Source organism: Erythrolamprus reginae, chromosome 2, assembly GCF_031021105.1.
Source record: "Erythrolamprus reginae isolate rEryReg1 chromosome 2, rEryReg1.hap1, whole genome shotgun sequence".
NCBI classification, from domain to species: domain Eukaryota; kingdom Metazoa; phylum Chordata; class Lepidosauria; order Squamata; family Dipsadidae; genus Erythrolamprus; species Erythrolamprus reginae.
The window spans coordinates 100747379-100770436 of NC_091951.1; the positions used below are offsets into that span (position 1 = coordinate 100747379).

The 23058-nt window shown below is 41.7% G+C and overlaps 2 protein-coding genes across 4 annotated transcripts in view; one reads left to right on the forward strand and one right to left on the reverse strand.

The window, feature by feature from the left end:
- SNCB (synuclein beta) overlaps positions 1–1583 on the forward strand; it is a 44857-nt gene extending 43274 nt beyond the window's left edge. For both annotated transcript variants that reach the window (XM_070738970.1, XM_070738969.1), the window contains exon 6: positions 844–1583. In XM_070738970.1, coding sequence (XP_070595071.1) covers positions 844–876 — 33 coding nt within the window. In that variant the 3' untranslated portion in view covers positions 877–1583. The remainder of the gene's footprint in view (positions 1–843) is intronic.
- A 16207-nt stretch (positions 1584–17790) lies between these two features.
- LOC139160725 (glutamate dehydrogenase, mitochondrial-like) overlaps positions 17791–23058 on the reverse strand; it is a 35187-nt gene continuing 29919 nt past the window's right edge. For both annotated transcript variants that reach the window (XM_070738967.1, XM_070738968.1), the window contains 4 exons: positions 21343–21423; positions 19116–19331; positions 18193–18255; positions 17791–17959 (listed from right to left, as the gene is read on the reverse strand). In XM_070738967.1, the coding sequence (XP_070595068.1) occupies positions 17843–17959; positions 18193–18255; positions 19116–19331; positions 21343–21423 (477 nt within the window). In that variant the 3' untranslated portion in view covers positions 17791–17842. The remainder of the gene's footprint in view (positions 17960–18192; positions 18256–19115; positions 19332–21342; positions 21424–23058) is intronic.

Here is a 23058-nt window from a genome sequence, read left to right on the forward strand (position 1 = left end):
GCTAGGTATCTATGCCAAGAGTATATTGTCCAAACAGAGCATGAAGATCATCTTAACTGTCAAGCTAAAGCAAGCAGGCACTCATGTCGGGCAACAGTAGTAACAATCATTTCATAAAGTGCATTTCATAAAGTTTCACTCCTGTGTTTTACCAAGAAAATCACATGCATTGACAAGATAAAATGATATACCAGGCTGATTTAGATGTACTCAACTCTACTACTGAAGAACGGATGAAGCTCTTTTGGGAGTATTAACAATGTTTAAAATAAGACATGTTTTTATAAAGTTCTGGTAACATGTTATGGATGTTTTGCTGACACCAGGACTAAAAAGTTGGAGACTTATGCATTGTCATATAGATAGAGATGGGGGTGGGGGGGAGAATGGATCTTTATTTCTAAACTTATGGGGTGTCAGCACTTCAACAAACAAATGAACAATTATGTTTGTTTACACTTGTGGTGGAGATTAAAGAAAAAAGTAATTTCTTTAAATATATTTTTATCTTTTTTTCTAACATTTTCCTTTTTCTTCTCTTGAATATTTTCTTCCATCTCTCTTTTTTCTCTTTTAATTCATATTGGCTTATACTATTGTAATTAAAATTTTCAATGAAAATTAGTTTTTAGAAATACATATAACTGGTCACTTTACCCATGTTTATATGCAAGGGCCTTTTGTAAGTAGGCAGTTCTGTTGAGTAAACAATTATAGTTGATAGGAAAAAGATTGCAAGTAAAAAGTAGAAGAGTGGATTCTGTTATGTAATCTAGAGCTGAGTTATCTTGCCTCAGGTCCTTCTATCATCTAATACAATTAATGTTTTCAATTTCCTTCCAGGAGGAATATCAGGAATATGAGCCAGAAGCATAATGGCCACGGCTGTTCCCGACACTTCCACCAGCAGCACAATAACAATAATTTCTTCTTCCCTATCCACATCCATCTCTCCAAAGGAAGGCCTTGATGCAGATGGTAATGGAGAGAAACCTCTATACCCCATCCTGTCATGACTTCTTCCTCCAATTCTGCTCCAAGAGACCTCATCAGGATCAGTGTTTTATGTATTGTGGTCTTTAGCGTAAAAGAGAAAGAATACTGAAGACAAACCCTGACCGCAGTGGTTTGTGTACACATGTACATTTCAAAGCCCAGCCTTTCTGCCCGTCTCCCTCCCAGTGCAGTAAGGCCAGACTTCATGTGTCTGTAAGCAGCATGTTGTATCTTCTCTGTTTTTAAGCAGAGCATTCCATGTCCTTGACTGGGACCTTGCACTGGGCCCCACTGTACATTTGCTTGCACGTGAATCATGCCAACTCCGTTCCATTATCATTGGAACTTTTTTAAAAAATGTGTTTCTGTCCTGATCATGTAAAAGAGACTTCCTGATTTTAACGGTGCAGAGTTGTGTCTATGTATCCTAAACAAAAGGAGCATCTTCCCTTTCCTGCCCCCAGCGCTCTGTATATTTTGACTGTGGCATGGATATATACCACCCACTGTCGCTGTGTGTGCAATCCTGGGTTGCTGCCAGTGATGCAGCTACCCATCTCCATGAATAAAGCCAATTCTTGACTGTAGCTGTTTTTCTGCTTCCACGTGGTTCATAGGTCAAGAGGGGGAGCAGTTATCCTGTGCTTTTCTAAGAACAAGGTAGTTTTCAATGGGCCAAGTGTCCACATTGCTGACCTTTCAAGGCTTTGAGAACAGCATAACTGTAATGTCTAAGGGAAGTGGCTGATGTTGCTTCTTACAAACTAATACAACTTCAGTGATTTTTTTTTCCAAATTAAAAAAATAAGCAATTAGTAACTAAAATGGAACATCCATTGGAAGTGCTGAACAAGCCCCTTCAGCAGCTATATTTTTTCATCCTAGATGAATATGCTAGAGATCTTAAAATTGAACTGTCATTATATCATATCCATCTCTATTGTACAGTCATACTTGAACCAGAACTCTATACACTACATGATTTTAAAAAATAAACTGAAAAGGGAGAAAATATAGAGAAAATAGGCAAAGGATAGAAATATCTTTTCTGAAAGATTATAACATTTAGGGCTTAGAACCTGATAGAAATAAAAAAAGGAATATAATTGTGCATGGTACAAACAAAGTGAAAAAAATTGTCTGCCTTCTTTTATAAAACTAGAATCTAGGCACTTCCATTGAAGCTGATTTGCAGGAAATTGAAGATAGAGACAACATAATTTATAAAGTTTGTTGTCGCAAGACAGAGTAGTTTAGACTACTTTTTAACACAAATTCATTGGAAATATATCATTAGATATCATTAAGCCATAAAGCAGCTTCAGTCCCATAAGCTATCACTAGGGAACCATTATCAGAGAAGGAAACTATTTGCATTATTGTATTTATTGGCTTCTCACAGGCATCTGATTGGTGATTGCTAGAGACAGAATGCTGTACTAGATAAGCCATAGATCTGATCCAAGAGAGCTATTATAGTCTTAAGATATACATGTTCTCTCTCTCTCTCTCTTTTCTCTCTCTCTCATATACACACACCCCTCTCTATTCAGCCTTACAATATTAGGGCAACACTTGTCTTCTGAGATAAAAATTATTAGAAATTAATATAGTCCAGTTAACACCTGCTTATAAGTAGTTGATCTAGTATCTGATTCCAAAACAGTTGCACTGCCATTAAGAATAATGCTATTCATGTGATTGATGAAGACAGTATGTAATAAATCTTGATTAAAAGGGTATTTTTGCTTACTTTTAGTGGGAAAATCACGCTTCAGAAAAACTGCCACAGGGCAGAAAAATGTGTGCCTTCCACTTTGAAATGAGAAAATTTTAAGTTTTTTTTAACCACAAAATCTACTTTTGTGGCTTGAAATCCCTACCAATTTACCCACCCAATATCTGAATAGTTGCTAAAAGATAAGAACAATATTATAGCTGCTAATTTCCATGTTATTTTGTTAAGTTATAGATGACTTTAAAATGTGTGGAGTTTCTTATTACAACTTTTATTTTAAAATCAATACCAATCTAACATTGTCTCCCTTTCCTGTGATAAAGCTCTCGATAAATATTTCAGTCTCTTCCAATTTGTCTATTTGTCTGAGATACATACATATCAAGATTACAGACCTATATGTTATCCCTAAAATTCTTAGAACAGTGGTTCTATGTTTGATATTTTAAGAAACATTACTTTGTTTAGCAATTCTGAATTACCCTTTTGAATCGTGTATGTTCTTTTGCATTTTTAACACATGCCCCCCATTGCTAAGAAAAACATGTATTACGTTCTTAATTGATAACTTCACACACAATATGACAGCATATTATACAATTTATCTTGCACAACTTTAGCCCTACTATAATGTTGCATCTAAGGCCAGCAATTAAATTACTAAACAAAATAGCCACAAGGTTGATTACTAAATGATTTCCTAGATTATCAACTTGAACTTTGATTTTCTAGCAGCAAGAAAAAATAATTTATATTATTCATTCAGAATGTGACCTATTAGAACCCATTTTCTTGCAATTTGTTAAAGCCCAAAGTACACAGCAAAGAAAACAAAAGAACTGGAAAAATATATTCTGTCAATGAAAGTATTTATATAATGGATGAGATAGGAAATTTGGGGCAGCAAAACGCCCCGTGTAACAAAGTTCTAATATGAAGAGGCAAATAGGAGACTGAATAAGGTGCGAGGGTGATGCCTCAGTGCTAAACCTGGTATTAGTTTACAATAATTCCAAAGGTTGCAAAACCAACAGTATTAACTAAATAATTGGTGTTGTAAAAGTTACCCCTCAGTGAATTGGAATTTAATATTAACTACCGTAATATATAAATAAAATGAAAATCTTAAAGAGGAATTGCTAAAGAAGTTAAAAAAAATTGTTTGTTTTTTCCGTGTCCCTAATCTTTGCACGTCATTATTCATTAAAAGGGAAAGGATTTTAGAACTGCATCAAAAAAAAGAGGCAATGGGTGACTATATACATGCACTTATTAAATTGAGAAGCCTCAGATCCTACTCTGAATTGCAAATATTTCCAACCATCATATGAATATATGTAAATAAGGTTGTCATGACTACTATACAAAGCTATCAAATGAAATTTAAATTTCTGAAAGCCTGAATTGGCCTCAAGCTGTACTTTGAATGAACTGGAAATAAAAAAACATTAGTCTTAATCTGTGGAAAAAATTCAGTTGCTCCCATGCAGAATATACGGTATGCTTTTATGAAAAATTGTAGTGAATGATAAGAGAATTGATCTGGAGGAGAAGGGAATAACATTTTTCATCAAAGATTATTAACATCATCCATGATTATGCTGACTGACACGTGAAAAAAGTGAAGCCATTCCTAAATGGGACTACGGTATACACTGTACAGTTAATTCTTATTTAGCAACCCCAATTGAGGCCAGCACTGGATCATTAAGCAAAGCAGTTGCTAAGTGAAACTAACTGTACTTATAATCACTCTTCACCTTTTCTTTGCTTTATAGACCCCAAAAGATCATAAATGCAAGGACTGATCATAAAAGTTTACTGGATGGTGGTAATGCACTCTACCAGCGACTGCCTTTAAAGAGCATTCAGGAGCTTCAGCTAGTGCAGAATGCAGTTGCCCAGACAGTTACTGTATGTGTGCCTGTAGAATGGCACATGTTGCATCTGTTCTGCAAACTGCCTTGGTTACTTGTTTGCTTCTAGATGCAATTCAAAGTGCTGATTTTGACCTTTAAAGCCCATGGCATGGGACCAAATTATCTGAGGGACTGTCTCTTCCTGGTTACATCTACATGCTCCATCAAGTGCAATAGAGAGGCATCGTCCCAGTTCTGTCTGTGAAGGAAGTTCCATCTGCCAGAACCCAAGAGATGTGCCTTTTCTATTATAGTTCCTGCCCCCTGGAGCACCATTCCCCCCTGAGATTCATTAGCCATCTGGAAAGCCTTGGCAACGTGGTTTTTTCCATTAACCTGAGAATCACGTGGCATGCCTGCAACTGATTCAGTGAAGCTAAATGATGGATGTCCTCTTGCCATTTTTGGGTTCTTTTATGTGTTATTCCTTTACATTATTATTTTTAATTTTTTTAAAATTTATGTCTGGGTTTTTATAGTGATATGGTTTTAATTATTATTTTCTTTGTAAGCCATCCAAAGTAACTTTTTACTTTGGGTGGCTATATACAAATTTGCTAAGTAAACAAAGTAACTTGTCGTAACTGAACAGTTGCTAAACAAGGACTGTCTGTATTAGGCATTCTGACGTCAAAGTGCTACCCACAGTCTTTCAGCACAAATCAGTGTTGATTTCAAATCTGAGAGTTATGGCCTCTAATAATGTGTTCAAAACTGGACATATGAAGAATGGGAGCTGCAATTTAGCAGTGAGCAGGAAAACAGTTGTTATCAAACTCCTAAAGAGAATGATAAAAGCTCATTGTTTTAACACAAGTTTTCAGTTTCTGCATTGAATAATTTAGGGAGATCCAACACATTGGCATCAGTTTTCTAATTTAAAACTGAAGATTAAAATAATTTATAGGCAGTCCCTGACTTACATCCACAATTGGAACCAGAATTTCCATCACTAGCAAGGTGGTTATTGACATGCTTGATTTTACTACATTTTTTGCCATGGTCATTAAGTAAATCACTGTGGGTTTTGTGAATCATGCATTCATTCAGTGAATCGGGTTTCTTCCATTAACTTTGCTTATTGGAAACTGTCTGGGAGGGTCTCAAATGGCAATAACATAACCCTGGGACACTATAATCATCATATAAGAACATGCTGGTTGCCAAGCACCAGAATTTTGATTAGGTGATCACAGGGAATGTTGTTATGATTGTAAGTGTGAGGACCACAGGTCACTTTTTCCCGAGCCATTGTACCATTGAATGTTGTTAAGCAAATGGTTGTAAGATGGATGTAAGATGAATGGTTATGCAGAAGCATAGCATGATAGCCAACATGCATTTAGAAGCACAGTATGTAAGATAACGTGGCCTCCAGGAAGGACGTCTTCGTGACATCAAAGCTCCGCCCATGGAATTCCCTAGTGGGATTTCCCACCTGCTTTCCAGCCTCCAGATCGGCCAAAAACGCCGCCACCGATTGCAAAAATAGCTCTCCGCCGAGTGGCTGCGTCCGGCTGTCACCTTCTGAAACAGCCAAGCGCTTCTCGGTGGCCTCCGGAACTCGAACCCGAACTTCCAGGTTCGGGTTCGGGAGAACGCCAAGAAGCTCCCCTGCTGTTTAAGAAGGTGACAAGCGGGCGGCGGCGCTTCTCGGCGGCCTCCCGAACCCGAACCCGAAAAGTTCGGGTTTGGGAGAACGCCGAGAAGCCCCCCGGCTGTTTTAAAAGGTGACAGCCAGGTGGCGGCGCCCAGCGGAGTGCCATTTTGCGATCTGAGGTGGGTTCATAAGGCGAAAAAAGTTCATAAGAGGCAAAACATTTCTGAACCTTGGGTTCGTATCTCGAAGGGTTCGTATCATGAGGGGTTCATATCATGAGGTACCACTCTACTGGTTTCTGGCAGAAAACATTGTAAATTGCGGTCACATGACTGCAGGATAAAAAGACGAAAATGTGAGCTAGTTGCTGAGCACTCAAAATGTGATCATGATTATGCGGGGAAGAATATCGGAATGATGTTCTGAGAGCACATGCACCAATGAGAAATTTCTTGTGTGTCCAATCACACTTGGCCAATAACGAATTCTATTCTATTCCACTCTGCTCTAAATAACTGATAAGGACTACCTTTATAGACAATCAACTGATCAGTGGCAAAAGAAACAAACAGAGCCATATATTTATCTCTCCAATAACCAAATATATTCCATTTATCTTTGCAAATCAACTTTTTAGGCATAGTAGGGATACACCACATCTATTTATGTTCTCCAGTTGTCAAATTCCATATACTACGCCCATAGCTCAAATCTTCTGAAAAGTTTAGCTTTTGTTGCAGAATTACATTTATATATCCATAACTTTCTCCCAGGATATAGTAAGTATAGGACATTATAGAAACATGTTTTAAAAGAAGCATTATGCTTATTACATCTCCAACAAAGTGCTTTCTTAACATATTTTTTTCTGTACCAATGTAATGGAGCTCCATACTTGTAATCTGAGGCCTAATCTCAGGCCTAATGAAATCCTTGCTATAGAATTTAAGACACTCCCATTGTTTAGACATTTTTTATTCCATTCATTTCTTAACATTTGGAAGAGATGTGCTAGTGTCTAAAGACTGTTAGGGTTTGGAAGGGTGTTAATAGACTCAAGATCAATCCCGACAAGATGGAGTTGCTATGGGTTTTGCCTCCCAAGGACAATCCCATCTGTCCATCCATTACTCGGGAGGGGGAGAGCTTTTGCCCCCCTCAGAGAGGATCTGCAACTTGGGCGTCCTTCTTGACTCATAGCTGAGCTTAGAACACCATTTCTCAACTGTGGGGAGGGGGACGTTTGCACAGGTTCGCCTTTTTGGATAGGGAGTCTCTTTTCACAGTCACTCATGCCCTCATAACCTTGAGGTTCAATTACTGCAATGCTCTCTACATGGGGCGACCGAATGTCTGGAGACTGCAGGTAGTACAAAATGCAGCCATGTGAGCTGTCATGGGCCTTCCAAGCCATGCCTATTTCTCGTCAACACTCCACAAGCTGCATTGGCTGCCAATTCAAAGTGTTGTTATGACCTATAAAGCATCAGACCAGATTACTTACAGGACCGCCTTCTGCCTCAAGTATCGCAGCAGCCAGTTAGGTCCCACAAAGTTGGCCTTCTCCAGGTCCCGTCTGCCAAGCAATGCCGCATGGCGGGCCTAGGGGAAAAGCCTTCTCTGTCGCAGCCCTGGTCCTCTGGAATCAGCTCTCTCCAGAGAGTCCTACTGCCCCCACCCTCCTGGCCTTTCGTAAGGTTTTCAAAACTCACCTCTGCTGGCAGGTTTGGGGCCATTGAGCATCGACATTCTGCTCCAGCCGCATGTATGATTGTGATGGAATGAAGGTGGATGACTGTTTTTTAATAATCAGTGGTTCTTAGATTAGATTTATATGAGTTTTAACATTTGGGTTTCTTACATGTTCTAATCTGTATTTATTCTTGTTTTGTAAGCGCCCTGGGTCTACAGAGAAGGGCAGCCTATAAATCCAAATAATAAATAAATAAACAAACAAACAAGCAAGCAAGCAAAATACTCAATTCCAGTGGAAATTATAATTATAATACTTAAATTATAATACTCAATGACAATGGAAAATTTATAGCATGACATGTTGGTGGTGGACTAACTATGTGAACTGCATTAAGATAGGAGAATCTTATTCTAATACTGTACTCATAGTCCTATCTATAGATCTTAAGATGGGACAGGCAACTACAGGCAAATTCCTTAAGTGCTCAAGGTCAAATATTTTACAGCTTTAAAAATATAAAAATCTTGAATTGGATCCTAGAGTAAATAAGCCATTTACCGGTATTTGAGTGGAATGGCGAATCTGTGGCCCTGCAGATATTACTGAATTAAAATGCCTAACATGCCATCAACTAGCTGGGGCAGAAGGAAGTTGAAGTTCAGCAATTTCTGTTGGGACAGTGACTTTCCAGCCCATTTATGCCTGCTCAGTAGGCTGCAACATAGGCCCAAATTTACCTGTAGGACATTCTCTAAAATTGGCAATGAAAAGGGTTTAGTTCAACTGGCAGCCTTTTTATCAGTTTGCATCAGAAAATGAGATGGAAAGCAAATCCCTTTCATCAACTGTTCTCTGTTAAGCTCTTCCTCTAGCCCCATGATGGCAAACCGATGGCATCCAGTTTTCACAAAAACTGGGTTGTTTGTGCCTTCTCCGTGCCCTCAGAAGCACTCTGCACACCTTCCAAACCCTCTGTGTGCCCCATTTTTTTACAAAAATGGGCCTGGTTTCCACCAGTTTTTGTGAAAAGCAGGGTGTGCAGAGGGTTTGAGAGGCCGGAAAGTGCTCCCAGGGGGAGGGCAGGGAAGATAAAAACTTTTTTCTTACTTACCTCTTCACAATCTTGATGTGTTTTATAGTCTGAAAAATACAGTAAATTGCCCTATTGGCACTCGGAGATAAATATGTGGACTTTGGGTAGTGGTTTGGGCACTTGGTCTCAAAAAAGTACACCATCACTAGTAGGTATATAGTGATAATGCAAGGTTAAATTGACAGGTTTTTTCCCTTCAATCGTCTTGTCACAAAGGATTACCAGTACCTGTTCCCTTTCTTAGGCTTATATTTTATTATTATCATCAATCTTTTTTCCTTTCTTATTCCCAACCTTTCCTTTTTCCTCCTAGTTAAGGTCAACCCTGCCCTCTGGTGGCAAAACCCTTTTTATGATACTGAACTTTTTATGACCAAAGACTACCACTGCAGATGTCAATGTAGAAACAAATTATGAGCCATGTGGGAGAGACGTAAGTGCCTATAAGTTACTTAGACCTAATCGGATAAGACCTATGGGATCCCTGCTGAAAATATTTACAACTAGGATGTGAGTATTCAAGTGCTAAAACATGGTGTGACTAAATCTACAACAACCCTTAGGGAATGGAAATACTTCAAATGTTTGGCATACTTTTTATATATTACAATTCTGCCATTAAATTTGTCTATGACAAAGTTAATTATATAGTAATGTTTTAAATTTTAGATCTAGAAACAATAATCTTGACATTTTTAAACCAAAAGAAACAATGAGTCACAATGCAATTCTGTTTCCAAACTTACAATTATTTTATTATTAATATTCATCTATTTCTATCTATTTATCTATTTACTATGTCTGTCTGTCTTTCTGTCAAATTTATTTATTTCACCTTTTAAAAGTCAAAAGATCTGTGTTTGGAACAGATTCTCGTTTTTGTACATGTTGTCCATTGAGTCACAGAGTACATGGCTACCTTGATTTTTGCCAAGTCCTGAAAATTCACTAGTAATATAAGAAATAATTTCTGCAGTTGCTTAGAAAAATAGGCAAATATGCATACAAAAGTAACTTACCAGGTTTATCAGAATATCATATTTTCAGAGTATAAGACGCGCCCTTTTTACGCTCTAGAAGAGGGTGAAAAGTTGGGTACATCTTTTAAATCTAATGCAGCCCCACCAAGCTACCCCCCTTTGGTCTCTGCCTGCCAGAAATTTACCTCCTTGCAGCAAACAGCAGCAGAGCTGATTAGCACATGCCACTGATTATCTGCCTCCTGACACTCAACTGATTGATTGAAGTTTTTGGCAAGCCCAGTGCTAAACTAAAGCTGCATGGAGGCAAATTGCTGGTAGGTTCAAACTGTGCTGAAACTGGTTGTTCGTTTTTTGCTGCAAGGAGGTAAGGAGGTATTAATGCCTATAGAAGAACCGTTGTACCTACCTGAACGGTCTTCTCAGTGCACTGGAAGGAGAGTCCAATATGGGTTATTCTCAATCCTATTGGTCGAGACTGAGTTTAAAATTAGCATAATATTAGGCACCGCCCCTTGCCTGCCCCCAGTGAGCTCAGTTTTAAAAACGACAGGTAATGTAATCCAACACCATTTTATTGAACATATATATATAACAGGAACTAAACCCAAACAAACCCAGCTTCCCTGAAACAATCCAATACTGGGTGGGTTTGGACTCTCCTTCCAGTGCACTGAGAAGACCGTTCAGGTAGGTACAACGGTTCTTCTCCATTGCATCTGGAAGGAGAGTCCAATATGGGATATACCCAAGTTCCAAATTAAGTGGGAGGGAGATTGTTAAGTCAGGGCAGCTGGAGAGGAACACACCCTCTGTAATACCCTTCTCCCAAAAGATGCCTCAGCAGAAGCAAAGGCATCCATTTTGTAATGTCTGGTGAATGTAGACGGAGTCTTCCACGTCGCAGCTCGACATATATCCTCAATCGAGGCTTGAGTCCTCCAAGCTGCAGACGTGGCTGCACTGCGAGTAGAGTGTGCCGTGACCCCTTGAGGTGGATTCTGAGCTCTAGCCTTATACGCCTCCCCTATGCAGTCCCGGATCCATCGGCTAATTGAACTGGGAGAGACGCCCAGGCCTTTTTTTGGTTCTACAAATGAGACAAACAAGGATTCGGACCTTCTAAAGGCCTCGGTCCTTCTAATGTAGATTTTAACTGCTCGCCTAACATCTAGTTTGTGCCACCTAAGTTCTGTAGGGTGACTCCCGTGCGAGCAAAAGTCTGGCAAAATCAGTTCTTGTTTCCTGTGGAACAAAGAGTTCACCTTAGGAAGAAAGGTCGGATCCAAACGTAGGACTACTCGGTCCGGATAAAAAATACAAAGGTCTGGTCTGATGGACAATGCAGATAAATCCGATACACGTCTGGCCGATGTGACCGCCACTAAAAAGGCCGTCTTGATGGAAATAAATTTGAGCTGAATGGATCTCAGAGGCTCAAAGGGTGTACCAGTCAGAGCCTTCAGCACCAGAGATAAGTCCCACGAAGGAAACCTATGGAGAGGTGGAGGGTGTCTGTTAGTAGCACCTCTAAGAAAATCACGTATCCAGGGGTGAACTGCCAAGGACCGGTATTCCGGTAGCCTAATAACAGTTGCCAATGCTGCCACTTGTCTCCGAAGTGTGTTTGGAGACAGACCCTTTTCAAGGCCTGCTTGCAAGAATTCCAGGACTGTCAGTATTTGGGCTCTTTCTGGTTGCATGTCTTTCTCGGTGCAAAACTTACAGAAGGCCGACCATGTAGCCTGGTAAACCCTGGACGTGGATGGCCGGCGGGCTGCCTGCATTGTGGCAATGATACTGTCCGGTAAGCAATGCTCCCTCAGTTTGTTCCTTTCAAATGCCAGACGGCTAATTGGAGCCATTGAGGGTCTGGGTGAGAGACTGACCCTTGACTGAGTGAGATTATCTTGTCCGGGATCCTCCAAGGTGGGGAGATGGACAGCGCTATTAAGTCCGAGAACCACGGGCGACGTGGCCAATGTGGTGCAACAAGTAACACCTCCGCTTCCTCCAGCAGGATCTTGTCTATCACTCTCTGGATCAAATTTGTCGGAGGGAAGGCATACAAAAGGCCGCGAGGCCAGCTCGACCTCAGGGCGTCGACCTTCTCTGCCCTGTGTGAGAGGAACCGAGAATAGAACCTGGGGAGCTGTGTATTGGCGTGAGAGGCGAACAAGTCCACCAGTGGTGTCCCGAATCGAAGTGTAATCCTGTGGAACAACTGCGGATCCAGCCGCCACTCTGTGGGGTCCAAGGTGGTCCGACTCAGCCAATCGGCCTGGACGTTGTTGACGCCTGCTATGTGCTCCGCAGATAGAGAGGCTAGGTAGTACTCGGCCCAGTTGAAAAGAGCCATGGTCTCCCTCATGAGGCGAGGCGATCTCGTGCCTCCTTGATGGTTGAGGTAAGCTTTTGTTGCCACATTGTCCGTTAGCACTAACACATGTTTCCTGTGAACCAAGGCCACAAAATGTTGGAGCGCTAAGAACACAGCCCTGAGTTCTAAAAGGTTGATGTTCACCGGGTTGAGGTCCTCCTCGGTCCAGAGTCCCTGTGCCACCTGGAGGCCGATGTGTGCGCCCCAGCCCGACAAACTTGCGTCTGTTGTCATGACCAATTGGTCGTGAGACTGGAAGGAACAGCCCTGAAATAGGGCTGGTGAAGTCCACCAGGCCAAGGAGGTTTTGACCCCCTATGGTAGTCTGATTTGCCGGTGTGACTGACTTAGCTTCGCCTTCTGGGCCGGTAGCAGAAAGGCTTGTAATGGGCGAATGTGATGCCTGGCCCATGGCACAATCCCTATACAGGAAACCATGGTTCCCAGCACCCTGGACAAAAGGGCTAGGGATACCCTCGGTTGTCTTTGGATGGAGGCTACCAAGGCCAAGATATTGTCCAGTCTGTCTGGGGAAAGTGACACAATGCTCGTAGTGGTGTCTATCACTGATCCCAGATGTAGTAGCCTTGTAGAGGGAGTCAATTGGCTCTTTGGAAAATTGATGGTAAAGCCGTGTTCTTCCAGAAATGTCATTGTAAGGTGGAGGTCTCGGTGCGCTCCTGCCCGGGACTTGGACAAAACGATGATATCGTCCAAGTAGGCCATCAGGCGGACGGATCGTGCACGCAGATGCGCTGTGAGCACATCCAGCAGCTTCGTGAAGGTGCGAGGAGCCGACGATAGGCCGAATGGCATGGCCCGATATTGATAGTGCTTCCCTTCCACACAAAATCGGAGATACTTGCGATGTGGAGGGAATATCGGCACGTGTAGATAAGCCTCTTTTAGATCTAAAGAGGTAAGAAAGTCTTGAGGACGGACTGCCGCTAGGATGGTGTGTAGTGTATGCATCCTGAATCTCCGGTAAAGAATGAATTGATTTAATAACTTCAGATTTAGGATCAAGCGGCAGCCCCCGGATGACTTGGGGACGATGAACACCATAGAGTAAAACCCCGTGCCCTCTGCATGTTTCGGCACAGGCTCTATGGCTTGGATGTGCAGGAGATGGTCTACCTCTTGGAGTAGCTCCTTCCTTTTGGCAGGGTTCCGTGGCCTTGGACAGTGACGGAATCGGTTGGGTGGGGGCTGGATGAACTCCAACCGCAGTCCGTGTGTTACAGTAGACAATGCCCATTTGTCTGAGGACGTGGCACGCCAGGAGGTGCTGTAAAGATGGAGCTTCCCTCCTACTGGCTGTGTCATAGCAAAGTCATTTGGGGCGTTTAAAACCCCGCTGGTTGGAGCCACGAAATGGGCGTCTAGTTGACTGGTAGCCCCTTGTTCTGCCCTGGAAGGGGGCACGGTCAGTTCTGTAGGCACTTTGATTGAAGTTGCCTTGAGAGAAGGACCGAAATGGCTGGTTTGACCGTGAGGTGTCCCAGCGAAAGGACTGGCGCCGGTTGTAAGGGGTCTGGCGACGATCTTGTCCCCTCCTGGATCTTGGAAGTATCTTCCGTTTATCCTTGTCCTCTATGAGGACTTTTTCCAAGATGTCTCCAAACAGTTGAGACCCTTGGAAAGGCGAAGATGCCAGGCGCCATTTAGATTTGGTGTCAGCTTGCCAGCTGCGCAGCCACAGTAGTCGGCGTGAAGCAAGGGTGGCGGACATCCCTCTACCTGCGAATTTGGAGGCATGTAAGGTGGCATCGGCGGAAAACTCAGCCGCTGCCAACAACTTACTAAGATCCTGGCGCATCCGTCCCTCATCTGGTCCCAAGCGAGACAGCATGTCCTCGATCCAGACGATGGAGGCTCTATTAAAAAACGATGCAGCCGCTGCTGCCCGGAACCCCCATCCGGCCATCATGTGGGTCTTTCTCAGAAGCACCTCAGCTTTTTTGTCCTCTGGCTTTAAGTTGTCTCCCATTTCAGCAGGGACCAGAGCGTTGGAAACCAGTGTCACCACTGGTGAATCTATTGGAGGAAATTGTAGGAGAGCCTCTATTTCGTCGTCAAACGTGTAGAACTTCCTCTCTATCACCGATGGCCCCTGGGCTGCCGCCGGGTACTGCCACGGTCTCTTAATACTTTGGACAAAGATCTCAGATGCCGGGACATGGTCTGTTTCAGGCTTAGGCTCCTTCAACAGGGCAGATGATCTGGATGGCAAAGTTTGGGAAGGTTGAGCTGGATCCTTCAACTCCATTGTCTGTTTTGCCTTATATAATAGTGCCCTGAAGGAGGACTGTTTAAACAGGCCAGCCACCTGCGGTTGCTCTGGAGGAGCTTCATCTTCTGATAAATCATAGTCCTTGTCACTATCCTCCATTAATACAGGCTCTTCAGTTACAGATCCTAAACCTGAAAGGGGCGGTGCAGACCAGAGATCCCGGCTTGTGGCTTGTTTTGGTTGCTGAAGCCCTTGCTGGGCTCCAACTGCTATGCCTTGTGAGTAGGCGTTAGAGATTAGGTCCTGAATGGCTGGTGACATATTCTGCCAGGTATCAGGCTGAGCCCTGAGTCCCGCAGCCTTAGGGGTAAAGGTAGCTGCTGGGAGCACGTTGGGCTGAGGTGAGCCTCTCCACACTGATCTTTCCTGGCCTGCTGACCCAGGCCTACTGCGGGGAGCATGCAGCAGAGGCAGTACTTGGTGGTCTGGAGACCAACCCATCTCGGTTCTGGCCTCCCCATGAGCGCTGGGGGTAGTCATGACACCCAGCCCAGGCTCCAACGAGGGACCAGCTCTGGCCAAAGGGACTGCATTAAGGGCTGCTTCCAACTTCTGCTCAAGGGCTTGAATGCGCCTCTCGGCCTCCTTGATAGCAGAGGAAGAAGACTGTGAAGACTTTGCCTTTATCTTCCCTTTGTCTTTGGGCTTGGGCACCGGGGTAGGTGGGAGGCTTTGCTCTCCACTGCCACTAGGCTCCATATTACTCACAATTCAACAATGTCTTGGAGAACAGGAACGGATCTCTGACAATGACTCTCTTTTCTTTTAACAGCTAGGCAAATAAATGAGCTTAAAATGGCTCCCGGGCTTAGCAATGGAATGCGCATGCGCGTTCCAGCCCTGTCAGCCAGGCTTCGCGCCCTTTCAGGCTGTTGCCAGGCAGAAGTGGGGAGGGGGGGGCTTCCCGCCAACTGTCCAAAATGGCGGGCGCGGTGCCTCTCCTCATTGCCCTCAGCCCGCCGACGGCTGCCGAATAGAGGAAGGGATCATGCTTCCGCATTCCCTTAGCCTGCTTTATTTTCCCCTGGCCGATTCGGGTGCGCGAGTTCCTGGCTGGAGGAAGAGACCTCACTCTCCCTCCCACACTCGCAGACAACAGTGTCCAGGCTTCTGCGGCTTAGCCGCTAAACATATGATCGGCGGGCCTTTGAAGTCTGCCGCGTTAGGTAGAAGCGGCGGCTGCGCGCTCCGGCGGCAATCAGACAGGCGCCGCTCGATCTCAGCAGGCTGGCCACAAATCCCTCTTGCCTGACAGATGGCCTAGTCTTCGGGGGAAACTTCGTGTCCCCGAGCCTCCCAGTGGGGGGGGCGGACCCCCCCACCTTTGGCTCTCAGCCGAGTTTGGCCGCGGAGGCCAGTGACACCGGGCTGACACCCCTCCATGAGACGGTACCCTCTGAGGGAAGAGGCCTCCAGGGGGAAAAATCGATGGGGGTGCGTCCACGGAGGACAGAAACCCCTCCTGATCTTCAGCAGCATCTGAAAGACAGAGAAAAAACACAAGGAAAAAACAGGTTAAACAATTAACATAAACATTTTATTATTATTATTATTTAAACAACCAACTCATACGTCTCGTTCCATGACTGAGTTTTTAAAACTGAGCTCACTGGGGGCAGGCAAGGGGCGGTGCCTAATATTATGCTAATTTTAAACTCAGTCTCGACCAATAGGATTGAGAATAACCCATATTGGACTCTCCTTCCAGATGCAATGGAGAATGTTCAAATTATTAGACTTATTTTTTAAAGGCTGCTTTATTATTGTACTAGACAACTTTAAAAAATGAAGAAGAAAAATAAATGCTTGATCTGAAGAGGCCCAGTGCTATTGTATCTTCTTTTAAATAGCAGAGAATACTTCCAGAAAGCCACATCAATTTTAAAGATCTGCAAAAGTATAATCTGAAATGTCCTGTTTTAGTATTAATATTAAGATAATAATATAGCATTAAGATAAGTCAGCTGAGTTAAACCCTGACTTAATCATGTTTGGAGTAGATCTATTTAAATAATTGGGAAGAGTTCGTGTGATAACATTTAAGAAAACTTTCTGGGATTAATATACTGCCATAATGTACATTTCTCCAATTCTTTGCTATTTCTATGGGTCAGGCACACATGCACAGAAATACACAGCAAACAGTATATATCATCTGTGCTGTTTGCTGTTTGATAAACTGCTGGGAGGCAGAGGCCTTTTTTTCTTTTTTTCTCCCCCCCCCAAAAAAAAACCCCTAAGGTACGTTTTATATTCCGGTGTGTCTTATACTCTGAAAAATACGGTAAGTTATAACCTACTATAACATTGTGAATCAGCTTAACTGTTCCATGAATAAAGAGATCCTGCTGCTGCTGCTTCTGAACAAAGTACAATTACAAAGTGTTTGCCCATATATCTAAGGCAGAACTTTTTTTTCATTAGTTCTGCCACAACCAGACATCCATTCAGAATGTGACTGGAAAGACTAATATTAACATACTGTTATCCAGTGATTTGGACAGACCTTTGCAATCAAATCTCTTTACTACTATATAATATTTCATCAGTGTTATTCATCAATGGAATGATAATCCTTTGAAGGTACAAGTGGCAATTTAAGTTCCAAGATCTTGGGAATATACTGTATATGAGAAACAAACTACAATGTAAATTCAGCACAGAATATCAAGGCTATGTACACTGATTATATGTATGATATTTAAAATAAAAACAAATAAGAAGGTTTATTGCAAGGAATAAGCTTTGCCAAATTCAGAATCCAAGTTGACAACTTAAAGAAAACAAAACATTAATTCATACTGAATCTCATATAGAGAGGAGGTCACAAAACAGATAGAAAAGTGGTATCACAAAGAATTTGGGACAAGTGAAATAGCAGTAATATAGAGTTGCACAATAACATAGCATCTACCTATAGATTGAAACTAAAATTCAGGGGGGGAAATATAATTATGTGTCAGAAATAAATCAAAGGAAGGAATAGTATAAAAACAAGAGAAAAATGTTCTATCACATAACAGCAACATCTTGGCCCAGCTTTCTTGCTTAGAGGTTTCTTATCTTCTAAAGTAATACATACTTTTTTGATGGTATTTTTGTTTGTATTTTTTTAACCAGCAGGTTGAAGAGCAGCAGTGGGTAGCTTCAGTAATTGAAACTTGCTTCGATGTAAGCCTTAAAGATCTTTTCAATAGCACAAATATAGGCAGCAGTTCTCTGGTCCAAGCCTAGATTATATTTTGTGGCTACACTCATAATTTGCTAGAAAATAACATATAAGCATAAGCAATGTGGACCTAGTATTCTGGTCTGAAATCAAAACCTAAAAAGTAATTATTGAATAAAAATGGTACCACTGCAATAGTGAAAACTATTTCAGTAATACAGCAATGGATATTACAAACACGTACGCATAAGAGAAAAGTCTACTGTATGAAAAACAAAACGATTTTTTAAAAGACAGTGATAGAGAAATGCAATCCAGAAATACTTACCCTGGCTGAATTTTCCATGGTGTAAGCTAGTCCAGACTGAACAATATCCTTCTCTGAGGCACCCTTTAAAAAAACACAATACCGTATATACCGTAAAAATTTAGATTAATTATTTCTCATGTTTGTTTTGCAATGTAATGGATTGAATGGATTTGGAACTGTGGGTTGTAAAATACACATAATGTATTGCTACCAACCTACCTCAGGTCATTGATATGAGAACAAACTCAGTCCATGGATGCTGGCTTGTAACCTGAGACTCAACAGAAGTTTCTTTCTTATTGCATTGGCAGGCTGTTTCAGAGCCTTCTTCTAGATCAATGGCCTCCAACCTTTCGGGCACCAGGCATCACTTCTGTGGACAAAGGTTTTTCCATGGACCAGAGGGGCATGGTTTGGTGTGCTGCCTGCATCCTGTAAACGGGGCTTTAAATGACACTGTATGACACTGTTGCTGGCACGCTATGGACCAGCGGTTGGGGAATCTCTGTTCTAGGTAATGCTATCTTGAGCAAGGCCTCATAGTTGAATTACCTGTAGTAACCAGGCCTTCTTTTATGCCTGTTAAGAAAGTGGATAAAAGGCTTTCTAGGATGTCACCTACCTGCAAGTTGGATTCTTGCCTCTCCTGGCTTCTTTGGATAACTGGAATGGGGGGTGGGATTGTACACTAGATCCAGGAGATGGCAAATGGTTCCATATATGAATATTCAATGCCCTCCTTACCAAAAAGAGATGTTGGTTCCTTCCATTTTTGGATCTATAGGTTTTAGATAACCATCATCCAGTCTCTAACATTTCCTTTTTGTGAAAGTTGTGAAGAATGAAATCCCCCATGTGTCTTCATAAGAATTATAATGCTGTAGGCATTTTTCATTTAAGAGAATGCTCCAAAAGGAAAGGGAGTTAAATTCATAACTTACTGCTATTCTAGCTTGGAATTCTGGTGTGGGTATAATAGGGATATTTCCATTCCTTACACCAAATTTTCTCTCCAGACTTTGTTGCACTGACATCAGCAGATGATAGTTAGAATCACGCTCATATTTGAAAGTAAGACGCCCATAGCTGACATGGTTGAGATTCTTCAGCCATTCAAAAAAGGAAACTATCACACCACCTGCATTTATGTATAAATCCTGCAGGAAGAAACAAATAGTTTCAGTCACTTGATGAATTCTCTGTAACAGAACCCTGAGAATGTTACAAATGCATGCAAAAAAGCAACACAAAAATTTAAAATAACAAACACATGGTTGCTTGATTTCTACTTACTGACAATGAAAATGAGCTCAGGCAACTGTATTGATTGTATAACTGTATAAACTGTATAAACACATTGATTATCTTGCAGTGCGGAAGATAGAGAATAGCCAACTTTACTGCAGCACAGGAATTTATTTAGCTGAGAATATATAAACATGCACGCACGCACGCACACGTTTTTGTAGATTTTCATTTTCATTTCAGCGAAATCACATTCGCCATCATCAGGCTGAAGTTATTGGCTTCGTGCTGCTTTGAATATAAAACCATATTCAAAGCAGCACGAAGCTAATAACTTCAGCCTGATGATGGCGAATGTGATTTCGCCAAAACGTTGCAAAGACACTCAAAATATTACATGGGGAAAAACCCGAACTCAGAACAATCTACATACATACACCCATGAAAATCTACAAAAACGTGTGTGTGTGTGTGTGTGCGTGTATGTGTATATATTCTCAGCTAAAAAAAGTTGCTGATTCTTGATGCATGCCTATTTCCAATTCATATCCTTTGGAGACTTCACTATTTATCTTACTGCACAGTGGGGATTATACTTATTCCTGTATTCGGCCAGCTATGGCGAAACTCAGTAATGAACCTAAGACAACCTCAATATTACCCTGTTTCCCCGAAAATAAGACGTACCCCAAAAGCAAGGCATGTCAGAGGTTTTGCAGAATTTGCTAATATAAGGCACCCCCCGAAAATAAGGCGTAGTCAAGTTTACATACAGTACGGTGGAAAAACATACGGTACCATTCAAAGCTGTTCATAGCGGTACCGTAATAATGTGGCATCCCCTGCTGGCCCCTTCCATCGCTTTGTACCATCCAGTACAGCAGACACAGTCTGCTGCTGTCTCACCGCCATTACAGTCTCCACTACAGTGCGTAGACTGTAGTTCCTCTGGTGGCCGGAAGCTGCAATAGCGGGAGAATACTGTTGTACCATATAAGTGCCGTCGTTTGTGTGTGTGGGTGCCATACTGACAGGTACCGTACTGTAATCAGTGTACCATATGGTACACTTTCTTTGGGGGTGTCAGCTTTTCTGCCTGTGAATTTGTCTTATTTGAGAAATATAAGGCACCCCTCAAAAATAACACGTAGCACAACTTTTGGAGCAAAAATTAATATAAGACAGTGTCTTATTTTCGGGGAAACACGGTAGTGAATTATTATGGAGTGCCGGTGAAAGATTTGATACATTTTTTAAAAGTTCATATAACATCTAACTTTTTACAATTTTTTCCACTAAAAATCTCTCTGAGAAATGCTGTGTTATTAATCCAATCTGGGTTAGGACAAGTGGATAAAACTTCCATCAAAAGCTAATTCAGAACTTCATTTATTTAAAAGAAAGTATTCAGAACTACAGTAATAAAAGGAGCAACACAATGTATCAGCTTAGTCCTGACACTAGAGGATTTAAATACATGTAATCTTTATTTCAGTCAAATCAACTACAAATATTTATATCATACATTATGATATTATGGGCATGGTTTTAATTTTATAGTTCACATTCATGCTAATTTATATAGAAATACAACACAAAAATAAATGTAATAAAATAAAGCCATATACTGTATTTATATCTTAACCTTATTTTGCTACCAAATTCAAAATCAGGAATTAATATATAAACAGAGGTAACATTAAAAAATCCATACCCCCCCAAAAAAATACAAGCTGCCTTGTGTATTCAATTTTTGTTGGATTGCTCTGAATATTTTCAATGTATTGCAACAGTCAGTCATATTTAACTGCATTCCAAAAGGATTGTGCTACAAGGTGGAGAACACCCCACAGCAGCCTATAAGCTAGAGGCCCAAATAGCCACGTATGGGCATTAATGGAGCCATTAGGCCTGCAGACATACCGGAAGTACGAGGATATTTCGCTGCAAAAAGATGTCATGAGCATCTGGAGTTGTAGGGCCACTAGCACCTTCAGCAATAATCTGTAAGGCATGAAAAGATAAAATAATAAACCAGAATTATCACAGCTAAAAAACAAACTCTAATTATATGTGACATGAAGTAGTTCTTTGTCTTATTTAAAGCTCTTGCCAATTAGTTTGGTTGGCTGATTCTACTTTATAACATTTTGAGATGAGAAAAATATATCTGTCTATTTTTTCTTGGACATGAGTGATTTTACACACTTTGATATCTTTCTTCATTTACATTTTTTTTCTAAGCTAAAATGCCTGTTACATTAAGAGAGAATATTTGTAGCTCAGGATTAAAATTAGAGACCACTCATGTCTGTAACATTCTAATTTCCTCTCAATATGCAACTCATAACTATGAGTTACCTCCTGCATTTTTACAAGAGTTTACACAATCCTCAATTTATGACAGGTCACTTAGCAACCCTTCAATTACAACAGAGCCTCCCAAAAGCTATTTATGATCCGCTTTCAAAGTTACTGCCACTACAGCATCTGTGCCATCATTCACCTTTACAATTAATAGCAGGGACCCTGCAGCATCCCATCCCACCTATCTTCCCCCTCATTCCTCCGCAACCTTAACTCCACAGGCCTACTTCCCATCCCACCAGCACATACCTTCTTCCCCATCCCCAAATCTTTGGAATATATCTGGAGTAACAGATATTTCTTATGTTAGGCAAGGATGGCATGTCACCCCCACCTCAGTGTTCCTGGCAAAATGGCTCTATCCGGAAGTGGGAGCCAGTGGCTACAATGAAACAACAACTGAACTATACATGTCAGTGGCTTTCCTCCCACTGGTGGCTTTTCCTATTGCAGCAGTGCTTGCCCCAGCCTTTGTCCATCCCCCATTGCCAGGGTTGGATTTAGCCTGCCCCAAGCTTCCCAGCCCCACTTGCAGCACCAATCCCACCAGTCTACAATTGCCAGGGATTTTGGCCTACCATCGCTATCAATTAGAAAAAGAAAAAATCCACTGGATTCCATAGTGGTGAAGAGATTTAAAGGAAGAGAGAAGGGAGTCACACAGACATATCTCAAACACTGCAAGAAGGAAGGAGAATTCCAAGCTTTTTTTTTTGCAATGTTGAGTTTCTTGAGCTTTAAAGAAGGCAAGTATCAGGCACAGGAAATCAGGAGTCAGGATAGAGCTCAAAAGCACTTAAAGTTTATTCATGCAACCTATACACACAAATCTGATCTACTGTCAAGGCAAATTAACACCAAATTAATGGACTTCAAAGGGGGGTGAATTTAGGTCTTTTACTCCAAATTGATGTGTTTGAATCCACCCTTGGGCTCAGCCAGATCATTTCCTATATTGAGGTAGGAGTTATGCATATGCACTCACATATACATATACAATAAGGAGAACATATACATATACAATAAGGAGAACTTCAAATCTGGACCGATATGGCTTCCCATTTCAGCTAGTCTATAGCATTTTTCCAGCCTCCTAGTGTTTGCGCTGCACTGCAGCACCTATCCAACTCACTCATGACCTGCACCAGGCATCCTCTACCATCCCCTACTCTCAAAGCACCCCTGCACTGGGACTCCATTTGCTTAATGACCCATATTATTGATTAAAGACAGGCTCAATTGGTAATGTAAGTTTTGGGGTCACTGAGCAAA